General features: G+C 43.4%; 5 protein-coding genes across 5 annotated transcripts; 2 read left to right on the forward strand and 3 right to left on the reverse strand.

Moving 5' to 3' along the window:
• Positions 1-168: 168 nt before the first annotated feature.
• On the forward strand, positions 169-4,970 carry Bfra_005305 (putative gelsolin repeat protein; the record flags this gene model as incomplete). The annotated part of the gene is made up of 3 exons (XM_037335689.1): positions 169-322; positions 429-4,603; positions 4,653-4,970. 3 exons carry the CDS (start codon positions 169-171, stop codon positions 4,968-4,970), a joined length of 4,647 nt encoding a protein of 1,548 aa, XP_037192784.1.
• Positions 4,971-5,632: 662 nt separating this feature from the next.
• On the reverse strand, positions 5,633-6,268 carry Bfra_005306 (uncharacterized protein; the record flags this gene model as incomplete). The annotated part of the gene is made up of 1 exon (XM_037335690.1): positions 5,633-6,268. The coding sequence occupies one exon, from the start codon at positions 6,266-6,268 to the stop codon at positions 5,633-5,635; it is 636 nt and encodes a 211-aa protein (XP_037192785.1).
• An 829-nt stretch (positions 6,269-7,097) lies between these two features.
• Positions 7,098-8,907, reverse strand: Bfra_005307 (putative c6 zinc finger domain protein; the record flags this gene model as incomplete). Its single annotated transcript, XM_037335691.1, has 3 exons — positions 7,098-7,498; positions 7,555-8,768; positions 8,825-8,907. 3 exons carry the CDS (start codon positions 8,905-8,907, stop codon positions 7,098-7,100), a joined length of 1,698 nt encoding a protein of 565 aa, XP_037192786.1.
• Positions 8,908-13,873: 4,966 nt separating this feature from the next.
• Positions 13,874-15,475, reverse strand: Bfra_005308 (uncharacterized protein; the record flags this gene model as incomplete). Its single annotated transcript, XM_037335692.1, has 2 exons — positions 13,874-15,163; positions 15,395-15,475. 2 exons carry the CDS (start codon positions 15,473-15,475, stop codon positions 13,874-13,876), a joined length of 1,371 nt encoding a protein of 456 aa, XP_037192787.1.
• A 1,504-nt stretch (positions 15,476-16,979) lies between these two features.
• Positions 16,980-18,978, forward strand: Bfra_005309 (putative duf2347 superfamily protein; the record flags this gene model as incomplete). Its single annotated transcript, XM_037335693.1, has 3 exons — positions 16,980-17,365; positions 17,415-17,776; positions 17,825-18,978. 3 exons carry the CDS (start codon positions 16,980-16,982, stop codon positions 18,976-18,978), a joined length of 1,902 nt encoding a protein of 633 aa, XP_037192788.1.
• Positions 18,979-19,050: the final 72 nt, after the last annotated feature.

A 19,050-nucleotide genomic window follows, 5' to 3' on the forward strand; every position in this document is an offset into this window, starting at 1 on the left:
GAAGCTTCAACCTTCCTTACTAGAACAATCCTTTGAGGTACTCAACAACCTCGACCCCTCGTGCAAACGCGTTTACCCCGCCGAGTTGTAACTTGGATTGTCCTGTTCTCTGGAATACACCATTTAAATTTCTTCTCCCGTGTTGTTGTGCCGCCGCCTCTTATAAACATGTCGAATACCGAAGGGGAGCCCGATGTCAATGATTTCTTGCAGCGTATCAAAGAATTGGGCAATAAACGGGACCAAGAAGACGAAGACCGCACAAGAAAGTTAGAGGAAGAGATATTGCAAGGCAGAAAAGAAAGACAAGCTCGCAGAGCTGGTAATTGATTTCTATTTAAACTTTCTTTTCAGAGACATTGTTCCGCCCGTCGCCATGCTATAATATGATAGGTCAGAAATGTACTTCTTGCTAATGTTTACTTCAGAAAGGGCATTATCCATCTCTCCTACGAAGTCGTCTCCTATGAGTACACCTAGAAGACCTATATCAGGCATTCTCTCAACTTCAGACGACCAATCTTCTGAGTCTCGGCGCGGGAGTGTTGTTGACAACGACGTAGACGAAATGGCATTAAATTCAGTGCCGGATTTGAAGCGGACCTCTCAGTTTAGAGATTCACCGTCAAATGCTATGCCCTCAAGAAATTCACCTTTATCATGGGCTCGCAGACCAGAACCTTCCGATAAACCGCGGAGTCGACCTTTATCCATGGTTGCTACAGATAGGGTAACGCTATCCAGAACAACTACACCGACACCTGAGAATACCACGTCTGCCGATGACAGTACCCCTTCTCGAGAACAAATTGCGCAATCACTAGCATCCAAAGATCCAGCTTGGTTTAGGCAAACCGCCGATCGAGGCGTTAATTCACCAGCTTACAGAAAGAATCAGGTAGAAGACGAAGAAAGAGCAACACACGGGTCAATTCAGATGCCAGGAATGGCTCGTAATAATTCTACGCCAGACAAGACATCGAACGAGGTCAAGGATTATTCCTCAACTCCTACAAGATCGCCCACAAGGCCTCCAGCAAGGAATAGCATTTCATATGGAAGCGGCTCTAGAATGTCATTTCAGAGCAATCCGGGTGTTGGCATGGGATCACCAATTCCAGTGACTGACGCCCAGAGATTGGATCCACCTGCTGCTGATAGTTTGTCGGACACTCGAGGCCTAGCAATGTCACCTTCGCAGGGTCGCATATCGCCCGATAGACTAGACCGGCCCAATTCTCCAACCAAAGGAATGGGTGGATTTGTCCAAAGTGCGATGATGAAGAGATCGGAGAGTATGAATAAGCGGTGGTCTGTTGCTTCACCATCATTAGATCGGAAGAATTCGTCTTTTGATCCTGCTGCGGATAATCAATCAACTTCTCCCTCAAGGCCTGCATCAAGACCTGCATCAAGACCTACCTCAAGTCATGGCGAACTCCACCGCCCGGGCACAGCAAGCTCTATGAAAAGCAATGTAACAAACTCTACGATGAATGATAATTCCAACTTCATGAGACCATCTTTAGCAACAGCTAGATCTTACACCCCGGCCGAAGCTAAAGAGGTAGATAGTGGGAATCAATCGCCTCCAGCAGATGATAGTTTGCCTGTCAGCCCTACAAAAACTGCGGACTCGAGACGATGGAGTCCTACCAAATCTAGTTGGCTCGAGAGCGCGTTAAACAAACCTGAATCACCGAAACCTAAACCCACACCACCGCCTCAACAACCATCGTGGATGTCAGAAATTAACAGAGCAAAACAGAAAGGCAGTGTCGACTTGGGTAGAAGTCAGACCGTGAAGCACGAAGTAAATATTGGTGGGCTAATGAGATCTCCTCCTCCTGGCGCATTGACAACGCCTTCAAGTATTCGAGGCTTCCCAACAGCATTCTCTCCTGGCATTACACCACAGCGAAACATCGAGAGCATGATTAATCAGGATAGTAAGAGCGCCGCTGGGAATACAAAAGCCGAAAGGCCATCGACACCCTCCACTTCCACTCCTATTTCTGACACCACACAAAAATTCAATCCAAATTTTACATCCACACCATCTGGAACACCCAAGGCCAATTTAAATTCATCTGCTAGTTCAGTGAAAGCCAATGATTTCCGCTCTGTTTTGAAATCACGCCAGGTACCTGCTGATGAAAAGCCCAAAGAAGAGCCAGAATTTAAGAATATCTTTGGTCAACTACGGAGGACGAAAACTCAAAGTTACATTGCTCCGGATATGCTCAAGGACAACATCACACGTGGAAAGGCAGGGCTCAACCTTACTGGAGGTCCCGTAAAGACTGAACGTAAAGATGAATTCAAAGATGCGATATTGAAAAAGAAAGAGGATTTTAAGAAAGTACAAGCTGAGGGAAATGGAGTTTCGAGATCTGCCAGTAGCGAAAGTCGGGAGAATGTGGTACCTGAAGCGTTGCGGAGAAGAAACACCCTTGGAAGAAACGGTTCCGTTTCTAACATTGCATCGACCTGGGAATCTAGTTCACCACAGCGGAATGCTTCTGCCAATCCCACTCCAAACTTAGTCAAGGAAACCAGTGCCCCAACACGCATGCAAGAAAAGAGTGCAATTGGAGGTAAGCTTGCTGGACGTTTTAATCCTGGTCTCGCAGATTTACTTGCCAGAGGCCCGCCTTCACTTGCTAGTGAAACCTCAAGATCTTCAAGTGCCTCGTTATCTCAGCGTACAATCAGTATGAGCACTTCAACAACTAATCCCGAATCGAGCGAGAATGGACCACAACTCACACATATGACTAAGGGGCGTGCCCGTGGACCAAGACGAAAGGCGCCTTCTACAGCCGCACCAACTCAAACTACATCAGCACCAGAACCCGAAGAAAGAGCCGAAGAAAATGTTCCCATCACATCTCCTACCAAGTCTTTCGCTGCGCCTGAGCAACTTTCATCACCTGCTACAAGTCCAATAAAGCAGACAATTTCAGCCTTGAACACAGAACAGGTGCCAGAAAGCACTCCAATTTCTCAGCCTTCATCACCACGGAAACTAGATATGAGAAGACGATCTCTTTTTCTACAAGAAGCACCAAAGAATAAGGATACACCATCGTTGGAAGCCCCTAAACCACTTTCTTCCGTCAAAATTGCTAATTTCCCCGAGAACACGGTAAAGGCACACCACAACAAGCTCGAGGCAATAGTTTCGCCAGATCCACCAAAGCCAGAGCCCCTAGCGCCTGCCAAGTCTCCATCGCCAACCAAAGTATATGAAGATCGTACATTTAATGAACCTGTGTCACCAGAGACTGCAAAGCTTCGTCCTGCTCCGTTATCCCCGAGAAAAGCAAATTCGTTAAAATCTCCACCGCAATTCTCACCTCATTTTGATCAGCCACCACCACTCAGTCCATCGAGATCAGTCAAGCATACTGCAGCATTGTGGGGTCGATCCACTGCAGAACCACCTGCTCGCATACCTTCTCCAATACAATTACCAACCTACGAAGATGAAAAGGCCGCTTTAGTGGGCGCAGGTTTGCGACCTATAAGTCCATTGAAACGGAACAAGTCTCATGAAGACGATAAGATAAAACTAGCAGGTGTAGGTTTACCACCTATTAGTCCGTTGAAGCGAAATAAGTCTATTGATCTAGGACTACGAATGGGACCAAAATCTACAAAAGAATCAACACCCGCGCGCGCTCTTCCCACCCCTCCAACCAAAACACTAACATCACCAGTAATGAGCCCAGGTCTTCGTTCACCCAGTATGGCCTACTCCCCAGTACCTCAAGCATCTGAAGCGTCCCAACTTCTTGCCGATTTCTTCGGTGAGGAACCCAAGCCAACCCCAACTTACTCAGTCGATACAGCAAGCATTTTAATGGCAAGACAAGATACTATCTCAACGATACGGACATTGCAATCCAGTCTGTTTTATTTATTTGAGGATGGAAAGAGGCAGTCTGTTCCTACTCATCAAGAGCGTGTTCTTTTTGAGCGTGAGATGTACCTATGCCCCCATACATTTACCAATGCGACTGGTAGAAAAGTGACAGAAGTATACTGGTGGATTGGCGATGAAGTTCCTGAACATGTTGTTACTGGCGCTGAGATATTTGCTCAGAGAGAAGCCAAGGGTTTTGGTGGAAGATTTGTAATATTGAGACAAGGCAAAGAAACTCCAGAGTTTTACCAAGCTTTAGGTGGTATCATCATTATCAGAAGAGGATCTTCTAACAAGTATGATTCTCTCGCTCCTCATATTCTCTGCGCAAGACAACAGTATGGAATGTTGGTATTTGACGAGGTTGATTACTCTCCTTCAGTCTTATGCTCTGGGTTTCCATATCTTGTATCCTCACCATCAGGCAAGACATATCTATGGAAGGGTCGAGGTAGTACCGCTGAAGAGCATGGTTGTGCTAAACTCCTCGGAATGGAAATATCAATGACTGGTGATATCGAAGAGATTGAGGATGGCGATGAACCTTCGTCATTCTTGAGAGTGTTCGAGAATTGCAAACAGATTCCACAATCAGCTGATCACTGGAAACTTAAGCCAGCCTATAATAAATATTCCGCTCGTTTGTTCTGTGCTACCGCTGCAGGCAAAGAACAAGTATGTCCTCGTTTTCTTCATTGCATAATCCATCACTGACATATCCCAGATCGTCGAATTAAACCCCTTCTCTCAAGCCGACCTCTCTCCAACTGGTATTTACATTCTTGATGCCTTTTTCGAAATCTACATTGTCATCGGCGCCAAAGCTCAGTCCCAATATGGCCCCTTTCATACCGCACTTCAATTCGTACAGGAATATGGGATTCTTTCAGCGGGCATGGAAGATCGCCCTTTTGTACCTGTTTCAACAGTAGTCATTGAAGGGATCCCGAAAGATTTGAAAAGTGTGTTTAGGAAGTGGAGTGAGGGAAGAGCCCCAACTATTGCTGTGCAGCCGAACGTAAAACAAGGGGAACTGATTTGAAGAGAGTGAGAAGTTTGAGGGTCGTGCCGTTGACGGCGGCGTTGGAGGCTACGAGAGGGTAGACGAGTATGGGAATAGTCGTGTATTATCTGCTGTTTTTTAAGGGGTGACTCGCTTGGGATGAGTGAATTGCTTGGTGCTTGTATTTTTTAATTTGCTGAACTTAACTTTGACGTAACTTTAGTAGTGGACGGAAACACGCATGCATGGAGGAATGGATTGGAGGAGTATGTTTCTTGCGGGCTTTTGTTTCCTTTCTCTGTAAGATACATTATTCGATACGTGCGTATACTCCATGGAGTACACTTTTGGGAGGAGGGGGTGATTTTCAGGCTTTACATATAGATGGTGTAATTGTAAGAATTCAATATATCTTCTATTTACGCTTACGTTTTTGTTTCTGTTTGGGTGGGAGGTTAGTAGTGCGGGGTTTGGGTTTGTGCCGGTGTTTATGTATATTCATTTTCGTGAAGAGATATGAGGAGGGTTACTGGGCATGTTGTGGTGTATCACTACTATCATATGAGATAGTTCAGGAAGAACGAAAAGGAACATTTGGGCATCTGAATGATGTGATGTGATTTGATTATAAATTATAGATTATAGATTATAGATTATAAATTAAAGATTATATAAACTAGAGCGTAGCCATAAAGGCATGATTAAGCTTCAAGGAGCTTTTGCAAATGCTTTGCACATTCCTCTTTACGCTCATCACTTACAATTCCTATGCGTACCCCATTGCATATTTCCGCGGAATTATGGAATATTGAGCATGTAATCACATCATCCACTTTACGGAATGTTATCTCGTTCACCACCGGAAATATACACCGATCCATTGTTTGTTCAGTAAGGTGTTTGTATTTATCCCCGCCAAAGCGAAACATTTTCCTTGCGACAATCCATCGAGCTTCAGAGCTGGTATGGGCATGCCTTAACATTAGTTTGCAGCTCCAGATAACTTCCTCCTCTGGGTACCCAAATCGAGTCAAGTGACGGTTATCTTCGTGGACTTCGGTGAGTGTAGTGTTTATTGCAAGCTTCCATATCATTTCTCTGATCTCTGACGGGAACTTGTGGAATTGGGTGAACTCGTGTAATTGAGAAGATGCTTTCACATTCAAACCCTCACGATGAATTTCCTCCACATCGTTGACGTCATTATCGACAATATCATCATGAATCTTGCAGTGCTTGTAATTGTGCTCCTTATCTTCCCTTTTGGCGTTTGCTTCGCTTCCACATTCTTTTCTAAGCTCTTGTTCGCCTAGGTGCTTATTGTGAGCGACCTGCATATCTGATTGTTGAAAGGAGGTAGACGTAATTAACGTCTTTTTGAGTATGTGTTATTGTAATATATGAAATAGGACAAGTAGAATAAGCTTCCTCTGGATAGATGGCGTATCTTCCTCGAGAGCTAGAATTAGAAACGGTAATCGATATGATTTCACGATTTCATTGCAAACTGATCTTGAGGAGGTTTCGTCGTGGAATTGAGAATCGAGTTATCGTAGGAGTAACATACATTACATTATACATTGACCCGGATTGAGAAGATGTGTGATCAAGAACTATTGGATGCACGTTAGAAATGAGGAGCATTAGAAAATAATTCTCAATTGTCATGAAAAAAAAGAGTACAGATGAAAATCCTATAATCTGTAGGAAATCTGGAGATTTAAGGTCAAGGAAAAGATGGCTGCGCAAGCTAGTCGTTAGAGTGAAGCTAGACACGGTAGTGGGAAAAGCTAATCTTTGGACTAACATCAGTTTCTGTGGGTACGAAAGCATAGAGAGAATCATAATAATTGGGACACTGATCCACGACTAGTAAATCAAAGCACCTGCAGTGTATAGCATAAGAAAATGGAAATCAACAGTAGCAAATATCGAGATCTTGCCCAAGAGAATCAACATGAAGGACGACCACCCACAGTACGAATAAGGAAAAATGAATTCTGGAAGCAGAGAAGAGTTTGGCTATATAAAATAAATTGCTGCACAAACATTTCTTGGACACAATCCTGGATATCTAAACGGATAACCAATCTATAAGGCGCCTTCTATCTCTATAATATAAGTATTGCGTCTCTTGATAGACTTTCATCGTCTTTTCGGATATAGTTAGGGCCAGGAAACCCCCAAAAAGAGACTTCCTTCAGCCATTTCAAATAATTTAATATCTTCCATTTCACTTGGTAGCCAACTGAAGTCTTCCAGATTCGAGAAGTCGTCTCCACGTGTGCATTGAGGAGGTTCTATTGTCGGGGTTTCAGAGAGTTTCCATTCCCATTGCATATCCTTGTTCAGGACAAGATTTACCACCTCACTCATCTGAATGAGTTTTTCTGAAACAGGGTATACTCCTATAGGTCGATAAATCAGTTTCTGTTCGAGATTCCAGAAATCTCGTACGAGGTTGATTGTTGATGAGCTGTCCCACATCCCCTCCTTTCTTGGACACCGCAGTAGAAGTTCCAGTGCTTGGCGACGAGTTGCTTCATTGGGTGACTTCATGCAAGTGACTAGTCAGAAAGTGGAATTAGTATTGGGTTAGAATATTGTAGACTAAGCAACTTACAATATAAAGGAGCAATCAAACCCAAATCAGCCGAGAAAGTGAATGCAGGTCTTCCAGCTTTAGCATCTTCCTCGGCAGCGTTGATTAAAGATCTCGCCAGACTGACGATGATCTGAAATTCCAAATTGAACACGGCGAACTTTTTGGGATCATTGACGTAGTTCTTGATGATTCGAGGGTCGTCTAGGTCTAGTTCGGTGACCCTGGCCATAATATGCACAGTTGCATAATGTACTTTGCACAGTGCAGCACCCCTCAATTGTTTACTGTCAAAGGTATGACTCTGGTTTTTCATGAAGTTCTCAAATGAGACTCTCCAAGCGTCCAATTGCATACGAGATTTTACATATAAATCCATCGCTGATTTTGGTTGGCAGGCGGAAGGAAGGTTACCATCCCATAAGTAACCCCCTCGGAAAAGGCTATCGGATGCGTGAAGGAGACTTCTTCTTGCTGCATCCAGGTTCTTGAATTCTCTTGGTATGATATTTTCTCGAGTACTGATGGTCGATATTACTTTTGCGAAAGCCATACGTTCTGGAACTTCTCTAGTATCGATGTACAGAATAGCTTGTATGCAAAGTCTCATGAACATAGGTACAATGTTTTCTTCTATCAGATCCTCGTCTTCAGAATTGTTTCGTAATCGCGAATTCTGCAAAATCTTTAGGCCGCTCTGCAAATGCATCACTGCGCTTGAGAAATGGCCCCGTAAAGAATCAAAGCAAACGAAAAGAATACAAGACATTAACGCTGTGAGAGGTTTCTGTTTGCCTGCCGCTAGAGACCGTCTAAGGTGTGAAATGGCCTTTGTATATTGACTTGTAGCGAACCCAAATCCTGATCTTGCAGCATCGCATTTCGTCGCAAGATCCAATCTTCGGTTCGAGAAATCTTCGTGGAGAGTCCCAAGTCCTATGATAGCATGCCGAAGAGATGGGTCCACAGAGCTTGCTTGCAATATGAGATGATTCCAGAAAGAGGGATCAAAATATCCACTGAGCTCTGTTGCTGTATTGGAAACAAAGTATTGAAAACCTCGCCGTTCATTTACAGTACCAGGTAAAAATGTAGGTACTCGCTGGATGTCTGACAATGTTTGCATTTCCGGGCTCAACCTCTTTAGGTCTGTGAAATACCCATCACATTTTCGTCCAGTGGAAACACATCTTTCGCATGAAGGCTTGGCCTCATCGCACTTGACTCGACGTATCCTGGATTATGTCAATGAGGAACATTCCTTGACTTGAACAACATTTCAGATTCATACTTGCAAGTTCGGCAGCCTGTCTTCACTTTGGGTCCACATCTCCTAGATCGGGGTATTATTTGATTGGGGATTTCAATAGGCATTGTCTCTTCAAAACTTTCGAAAACTTTCCAGGGGGTCCAATCGAATTGTCAATGATGGCAGGAATGAATAAGCAAGTAGATACGATGCAACCTCTTACACGAAAGTAGAAAAGGCATGGAATGGAAAGCTAAGTCCCTACTTATGTCAATATATACATATATGTATAGCACTGCCCATTACATGACAATCTTACATGTTCCCCTTTCTTGATCCTCAGCCTTATGTGATGTGGAGGGTGCATGAGATAGTGCATATGGAATTCTACCAATCTGTAGGCATTCTTTCCTTGCCTGAGATGTTTTAAATCAAGAAAACCCTTGACACTGTGAGATTAAGTTAACTCGTAAATCCTCTTTGCTTGGCCTTCGGCAGTAGTCTCGCCTGAGCCACAAGGCTGATATCGCAAAAATGCGAGCGAACCAATGAACCATGATTATATAATGTCTTACTAAATAAAGCTTCATTCTTCACCGCCTCAAGTAAGCTATCTTAAGTATCTTGACTCCACATTTGGCGTCGACTTTTATGTCAAAGAATGGGATTCATTCTACAAATTCATACTTCAATTTGATGCTCCACGCGCTCCTCTTCTAACACAGTCAGATACTACAGATTAAGCATAATTCAAGTCCTTGGCTGAATGGCGCAGAACCCAGAATTGATGACATTTAATGGTGTCCATGAAAGGTATAGATAGATAACTCAGATGGATGATTGATAAACGAAGAAGGCTCAGTTCTAATCTTACAGTCGTGTACTTGCAGTTCTCTCTACAGGCTATAAGATTGATTGATTGCTTTCATTTCTGTAAGAATGAGAGCGAAAAAGAGAAAATCAACCAGGATAAAAATCATAGATCAAAAGTGCAAAAGGTAAATCTCGATTGCGACACCTGAGTGATTCGAACACTCGCTCCCGAAGGAAATGCCTGACTCTGTTGATACAGTAGCAGGGCATCGCGTTAACCACTCCGCCAAAGTGCCTATTCTATATAATTCCCTTACTCAAGTGTGTATAAGTTCTATGCAAAAGACAGTGGGGATTTGAGAGTATCAGGTTTGGTTGAGCGGGTGAGGTGGAGCTGGCAATATTCAAGAACCCGCATGGATCCACATAGCGCGGCTATATGCTCATAGGATTTCCATCCCTTAACATCATTGGCAAGCGTTATGATAGCTTCAAGGTTAAGGCTCAACAGCTCCGAGAAACGTTCAGAGGATCTGGTTTATCTCATCTTGTATATGAGCCTCAACCTGCGACTTGCAACAAATCGACGAGGGCATGTAGCTTTGATCAAGTGATGATCAGCCTCCCCCGATCCTTCACCATACAAGAACCCTCGGCTGCCTTATCGAACTAGCAGATCCATCATTGAATGGATTCTGATCAAGATCATCGGCAGGGTGCACTGAGTGGCAGCTGTACTCACATTTACCACATCGCCATAAACACAGCTCTCCATTATTTGGTTGGAGAACATCTTGACAACAGACAGGTACTATGGCGATCGAGCATGGCATGGATTTGATCATTGCTTCCTGCACTAGTGATAGCCAGGTTGGCCTATAGCATAAATATAGTGTATTTGATTTCATACATGTTACGACTTGTTCCAAAGTCAGAGATCTTACTCTGTGCTGCTTACAATCATTGAAACCTTATCCCCTACTACTTTCTCCTCTCCTGGGCCCTGCAAGAAATTACTAAATTATGTCAATTATTCAATCCTCATCATCTCTCCTTTATGGAAGGAGAAGGAAATCGATTATGTGATTGGCTTTTAATGTGAAACACTATGATCTGAAGTTAATCTGATACTATCACGGGTATTTCTAATTTATCTTCTGCCTTCCCTTTCCTCGTCTGCAACTTCTCATGATCAGCTTGATACCTACCAAATCCTGCCGATTTTCTTCTTTTCGCTCCTCACTACGGAGGAGAGAAATTCTTCCTTTCCCTGATCAAGGAGAGGAGAGGAGATTGAATACTCTAGAACTTGCTTGCAGATGCATCATGCGTGGGTTAGTAGCTCTCAAACGCCAAAGACAGAAGTCTGGCAGGGAAAACTTCTGGCGAAGACATCTCCTCATTAGGAAAAGACATTCAATTCGTTTTTCTGGGAAGCCAACTGCCTCCCGGTGGCCATTTGAATTTTACAAGGTAAATGAAAGTTTCCGCTTTTTAGGCATAATTCATTTCGATAAGTCCTTCTTCCCAATACTTGGAGTCGTATATATGGCTGGCCCTTGAGCTTTTATCCTTATCTCCACGATTTGGCAAGCTGGAATCTTTCACAACTATCTTTTTCAACGTCACTCTCACCAACATGTCTCTCTCATAACAATCTCAAAGTTAATCTCCATTGGTATTACAACAACAATATCATAATCCAATTTTCACAAATGATATTCTTTTACAACATTCAAGGCAACACTATTCATATTTAGCCCTGCGCTCCTTACCGGAAGCATCATTTTTGATGATATACATCTAGGCCCCCCACCCCCTCCCCGTAGCTCTCTTCTACCTAGCCCGAGTCCCGCTCACTACATGTATCATATCCCGCCCCACCTACCACTCTCCACTCCGGTCAGCACGAGACCAATACTTTCTCCTCTCCTCCACAGAAACTAAATCCTCATATATATACTTAAAAGTTGATCGCCATCACAACAATAGCACAACATCTTTGATGGTCTAACGGTCATGATTTCCGCTTGTCAATAATATTGCAAGTCGCGGGAGACCGGGGTTCGACTCCCCGTCAGAGAGTTCAGCATAGGATTCCTGGAACTTCATGTTACAAATTACTTTTTTGAAATTTCTGTGATCTTTTTTGTGGTCGTGGCAGTTTTTTTGCCTTAACGCTTTTGCTAGCCGAGGCGATCCACACGTGATATCTCAGCCCAACCCGATATCTGGGAGAGAAAACAAGCCGGGTTTGATTGATCACCCCAATATTGACAAATACATTTCTATGGAAATCAACCACGAGTAAAAAAGTGTGCTTGGAATGTCAAATAGAAGATCAGCTTTTTTTAATCCTCCTCCCCCAAGGATATTTAGGTATTCTTTCATATGCGCCGAAGTGAATAATTAGACTCTTGAAGTGTTTTATTGATAGTCAAACTCCTATTTGCTTGATTGAGATAGAGGTACGTACACACACATTCTTTTCTACGCCTTTCTAAGGACTAAAAGGAGTTGAATTTGTGGAACTAAATGCCGCGATCCCTATTTCCTCTGGTGATTTGGGTGATCGACGGATGGACTGTAGTTATCAGTATTGAACTTGGATTCTGGGAATCTCTACACCCACGTATTGGGATTGGGAACAACGGAAAGTCTATATATTCTCGTGGGTTTGATTCTGTGGTTTTGCAAGGAGTGAATTGCTGAGTTATATAACTATCAATCTTTGATTCCAGACGAGAACACACTGACTTTCTCACACATTTCTTATAATACTCCTCATAGTCTCATCTGTATATCTCTCTATCAAAATCACAGAGTCCCATATATGACATTCCAATCCCCTTTAAATAATAAAATAATGACAGACGGTCTCGATTATAAAAATACCATTAGCACATTTAGAACCGGTAAAAATCAGATACTTTCCCCAATATACCCCTCCCAGCTCTCCAGAAGAAGCCCATCTCAGTCTAAGCTATACAGTCTTTCCCCCCCCCCGCCTCCATTCAATATCTCCAAGGGTATACAAGTTTGAGTGATAAATACAAGCCAGTTCATTAGATCCCATCAAGCTGTACGACAGCGAAGCTTCAAACTAGTGACTTTACTTGAATAATGCACAGTGCGTAACAACCGCTCCATGGTTATCACGAAAGACAATATAGCTCGGGAGGTAGTTATGGGTCAGTTTTCTCAATTTCTGAGGCTGATATGAATGTATATATTGCGGTTATTGTTGTTGTGTATACGATTCATCGACCGGCTCTTGAGGTGCGGGGATATGACTGTTTCCAAATCAAGTTCTATCGCTCTCGTCTCATCGATTGCTAGCTGGCAACAGGTTTAAGCGCGTCATCACTGAAGCACCACACTCTGGTACTTGGAAATTAGAGACGGCTCTGTGTGAAGTAAAAGGACTTCCTCTGTGTGCACCATAGGATGAGCAAGCAAATCCAACAAAGCTATTCTAAATTTTCCCAAGCGTTGATGAGATGAAAGATAAGTCATCTGAAATACAATCACTCAGTATTCACCAAGAACCTCTTTCCTCTTCCCATAATTTAAAGATAATCAACACATACATCAGCATCTCTCACATCACCGTACCCAATGACACCCATAACAAAACAAATGGCAAACATCAGCAACACATTAGCATATAAAAAGTAAGTAATAAAACCCAATGCATTTTTCTATGAAAATAGCTACCTAGGTATGTACACTAAGAATATGAAACCCCTCACTATCTTGCTGCAAGCAGCAGAATTAACCATTACATTTTCTCTGTATCCTATGAACCTCTCTCTCTGTCTCTAGGTAAGATACATCTTGTGTATCCTCCTAGAGCCTGTGGAATTTCCTGCACTATCGTAGTTTGTAATTCCGTAGTAAGTGTAGGGATGAAAGCGGAAAATCGTTCCGTCTATACATATGTAACATGTGTAATATGTATAAACAGTCGAAGTATACTCGCCCCAACGCCTATGTGTTCGTAAATTCGTAAAGTCGTATGAACATCCAGTCCATGAGTCTCTCCCTCTATCAATCCGTCTATCAAATTCTCTGACAATGAAACTTTTGTGCAACAGGTAAAAATCCGCAAAAGACAATATAATCTTACAAACCGTCAACGTCCTTGTATCCCCCCAATCTTATCCCCTAGTCATCATCGATTGTCCCTCATCACTCATCTCTCATCGTCCCAAATCTCAGCTCCCTTTCATCTCCCATCTCCCATCTCCAAATTCTCAAACAGAATCAACGTTAACTTCAACCCCACAAATAATACTCCATATCTCTCTCCTTCTCCCTCTCATACACAACCCCCTCAAACTCCGGTTTTCTCCAACCCACAACATCGCGTTCCATCATGTTCATATAGGCTCTATACGCGCCCAAACTCATGTATTCATGACAACCCGGACAGTCGAAATACTTCTCTCTCCTTCCTTCCCCATTATTATCGCAAACATGAACTCTGCTCAAGAACTCCGGATCCTGTTGCACAAACACTCCTTGTCTATAATTGAAAACTCGAGGAGAAAAGGAGGGTTCTGTCACCCACTCACCGTTATTAATAGGATAGTGATGACGACACTCCCATCTGTCTTCTCTTGACAAGATAATAAAACTCTTGACACCATTATTCTCCCAATCGTAATTAATTTGCGGATGTCCTCGAATCTTTCTCAACTCATGTCTCTTACAAATGGGCGAATAAACAATTTTAAGAGTTTCCAGCTCCCTTAATTTTAAATCCGAGGGTTTAGAACGATGATTCCAATCGCCCCAGAGAAGACGAAGTTCGATTGGTGAATCAATAAGTGAAGAATCGATTGCAAGATGTTTAACATCACTCAATGGATGACGAGCCGCCGAATCATTGGCCCCAAAGATCGCCTTGGTAGTCGTGAAATTACTAGTATAAGGACTCGCGTCTTCAATCGAAGTTGCAGCTCGTCGAACATAAACAGTATCAACATCGAGATCTACGTAAATTCTAGCTCCAGATGTTGAGGGCGGGAGAGCCAACTGCTTGAAGAGAGGGAGGAGTTCATCGCGCGCTTCGCCGCAGGTAGAGAGAAGTGCAGGAATGGGACTAAGCGAAACGAGTGACTCTGTTGGGTGGTCATAGGTGAGTTGTACAATGCGGGGGTGGCAGGCTGCAAGTTTCCAGATTTTGACGCGCAATTCTTTAGGGAGGAAGGGGAAGAGGCTGAAGGTTGTCAGAGTTGAGGAGCGGAGGAACATTCTTGGGAGGGTTTCTGGTAAGGGCCAAGATAATTGTTGAAGTTCTAGAACTGGCGTTTTGGGAAGTGGTGAATCAGAAATTGGCGATTCAGAAATTGGAGGTGTTAAAGGTGGAGTGTCAATAGTGTCGACTGTTGAAGCATAGATCGATTCATTGCCCATGATATTAGCTGCCGAAGCATAGATTGATTCTCTACCCATGATGAAGTTTAAGTAATCATGGTAATCATTAGTGAGCGGAGGTATCGCTGGTGCTATGATGAAGTTCGAGTTATTATTAGGTAGTGGAGGATTTGTTGTTTGCTTTCGCTAGAATAATCATTAGAAATGTTTGTGGTTTGTGGGATACAGGAATTGATGGTAGTAATACAGTTTTAGACCACAACATCGATAATCTTGATATCATTTCTGGCTTGATTCGCAATCACTGCTATAATTTTGGAAGATCTGGGCGAGGTTTGCAAGGATATGAAGCACCCGAGCATTTTCTGGCGGTACCTTTGGAAGGGAAGAAGGGGGAAGGGGGTGGAAGAAACTTACAACAGACAACTTTTGGAGGTTCTGTAAGATTCCTCTTTTGATTGACTTTGGACTAAGTGAATGAAGTATTTCACCTGCCATTGTAGGATTTGTAACGTTGAAACCTTTGCAGCTTTCTGTTGTAGATATTCAAATTCTTGTTGTTGAAATTTGCGTAAAGAAGACAGATCGGAAAAGATTGTTGCAACAGGAAGACAACAAAGACCTGATATGTAAAAAATTTGCAGACCTCTATTCACTCTCGAGGCGCGTTTGGTTTGTTTGGGTTGAAAGAGATCAGATCGTGTTACCCACATGCCCTCGAACTTGGTAAGTCATGATCTTGATATGAAAAGTGAATCTGATGTTTTTGATAATCAGGATGAGAACTATCAAGGTGTGTATCTTCTACCATCCTTGTGTAGTGCCATGTTATGAAGATGCTGTAACTTCCCGAGAAGGATACTTACTTGAAGATGGTGACAACAGAACTTTCTGGCATGATTGTTCTAAACAAAAGGACAAACAAGGAACGGCACAGCCCCCACGTTTTTTTGGCCTTCGAGCAAATTCGAGATCATAACTCCCATGAATGGTGGCATGGTAGAAAAGATTGCTATGGCAACAATGAAGATGGTACATGATGTGTACATAATGGAACATAACATTTACATATGGTCTTCATCTTCACATGCCAAAACATATGATTAAGTTGCCAAAGATGAAGTTGATATGAAATACTGTAACTTGCCTTTGAAACCTTGTTATGGCTTTGGAGAAACATGATTCCACCTATATTCCGAGGTGAACTCAAAGAAAAGGACAGTTGATCGATTAAACATGTCAGAAAAGAAGATAGCTTAAAATCATGAATCTATCAAGTACATATATAGATCTGTTCCATGACAATTACAACGCAGTATGAAGAACAAGCATGAGGAAAACCTGCAACCAAGAACTGCCTTGATCTCCAAGTGCTTCTATGCTAACCTGGGTACATGATGTTGGAAAGGCTTCCTATGTAGGTTAAGATCTTCTCATATTACTGGACTTCAGATGATAATCGTCTGTATATGAGTCAGGCTCATGAGTAGGGAGAGGGGTAGAGATTCAACCAGAGAGCTATTCACCAATAGCGATCGACGCCGTTGACCTTGTGATATTGCAATATCCTCATTTGATAAAGATATACATAGACACGCATTGCTAGAAAGATGAATATCATTGTAGATAAGGAAACATGACCATAGAAAGGGCAGATATTTACTTGACTCGATTTTCCATCTATTTTTGAGATTTCCCCATCTTTACTTCGATGTAACGTGATGGATGTGATGGATGTGATGAATGTGATGAATGTGATGTTCCCTTTCATTCTGAAGTCCTACGTGTAACATGCAAGCTCAAACTTAAAATGAACAAGGACAAGGGTTATTCATCACCCACAATTAAACCCCAAACACCCCAAACATCGTCATCCTACCTAAGAATTACTGTCAAATAATGCACAGCACAACATCTATATTTCTTAAGATATCTTTACCCTCAATCGAGGGCATATCTGTATTCATTCCTCACACATAGATCCCATTTCTTTGGATATGCGATGGCAGCCCAACGTCGAGGAGAAGATCCTTTAAACATCGAAATTAGTAACATCACTGCCGATCTCCCGCCCCTCTCCGCACTATTCATGATATATTTCGATATCAAGGCTGGCTATACAATTGGATGGAAACGTTCATTACCAGGCATCGAATTAGATGGAGTGGTCGAATATAGGAGTCTGCCGTCGGGCTTACATACAGTGGAAGAGGATCTTATATACTTCACCCATGATAATTATGCAGGACTCAGCGCATTCGTCAACGCGCCGGCGGATAAAAGTTCGAGGAATGCGAGGATGATTGCTGTAGGTATTATGGTACCTTTGAGTTATGGAAGATTGGGTAGGAGTTGGAAACATGCTGAGAGCTTGAAGGATCTCGCAAGGTATGACTACGCAACCAATTGATATGATACTTGCTGACGTTCCTTTTAGTGAGCTTATACTTGACGAGAGCAAGACGGAGCGACTTGAGGGATTTTGGGAGAGTCACAAAGGCGATGATCTGGGCAAAAGTAGAGATACCGACTCACTACTAGATTCCCCGTCAAGTGCTAGATACAAAGCCCGGAATACACCACCGAAAGCAAAAGGTCACAATAGAGAACGCTCAGCTTCCGATGGCACGGCTTTAATACCCCCTGGACACGCGTTGTCAGTATATCACCCTGCTTGGAGCCTGCCAAGACTATTGGACACATTTGGCCCTATGATATTCCCAATACATAGAGCTGCACTTTTACGGAGGAGGATTTTAATCAGTGCGCATGCACCTGTACATGAGACATGCGATTTTGGTTAGAAAGCCTTTCTATGCCGTTCTTACATCAACTAATATTAAACAGTGTATGACATATCCGTTCTATCAAACATCCCACTTGCAGTGAGCGATCTACTAGAGCCAACTGCCCCACCACAAAGACTTCGACCCCTTTTCTCAATCGGTGTCCACGATATACCCCTCCTCGAAGATGACCTCAAAGCCTCAAAACGAAGAGCCGCCTCCGAAGATACCGCTCAGACTGAAGGGCGCGATGAGCCTGGCTGTGGTTGGATAGCCTGTACGACCGACAGTATTCTCGCTACTAAAACCCATCTCTACGATGTCCTCATTACCATGCCACCACCCCACGCCTCCACCTCCGCCTCAAAAGTCTGGCCCAAAATCGAATTATCGCCTGGCGGCATCGAACTAAAAGCTACCCAACGCGATCTACGCCGTTACAAAGCCCTCCGATGGGGTCTATCTCGAACTCCTCAGCCCGCCTCCCCGGACATAAGCACCTCGCGTCGCGCATCCACCACCTCCTACCTCGAGCAATTTCCCTCCCCTACCACTCTTGACACCTCTACTGCTACTCTCCCTCCCCGAGACGATCCCAATCTCGATATCTCCGACACAGACTCTATCATTGAGCCCATCTCCTGGGCTGCGCTCGCATATTCCGGATTCATATGGTGGGCTTCAGCGGGCGAACAACGCCTCCATTCCCAGGAAGAATGGGAAGCTGATTCGGCACTTCTATCCTCGCCTCATACACCAAATCCGTGCCCTACTCCGTTAGGTTTTAATGCGAGCGGGATGATGACGGCGGAAACGGAGATGGGAATTATTGCCTATTTTCATCGTTTTACTACGCAGATCCTTACGTGCTTAAGCGATATCATTGATGCGAGTGATTCGGATGATGAAAGAGAAGATGATCAAATACATTCACATAGTTCTTCCGCTCCATTAATCAACAGAGGAAGCCGTAATAGTTCTGGTAGTGGCGGGGGCGGAGGAGACGCAACCGATAATTCCTCTTTAGAAGAGGAAGAAGAAGGAGATGGAATGAGCTGTGTGTACATCAGCAGTGTAGATATGGAACGCATGGGTCTCGATGTATGGAGCGCAGGCGACTATACGTTTGTAGAGGAAATCGTAAGAGAATATTTTGGGAGAAAGGCAAAGATTGAAGGGAGGGGAGTGGATATTTGTGGTGTCAGGATTTGTTAGGGGAATTGTGAGCTGGGGATAGTTCGGATTGGGACTAGGATGCCGAGAGATGGATTGTTAGAGTTGTGATGG

Source organism: Botrytis fragariae (assembly GCF_013461495.1).
Source record: "Botrytis fragariae strain BVB16 chromosome Unknown tig00000054, whole genome shotgun sequence".
In the NCBI taxonomy this organism is placed as follows: domain Eukaryota; kingdom Fungi; phylum Ascomycota; class Leotiomycetes; order Helotiales; family Sclerotiniaceae; genus Botrytis; species Botrytis fragariae.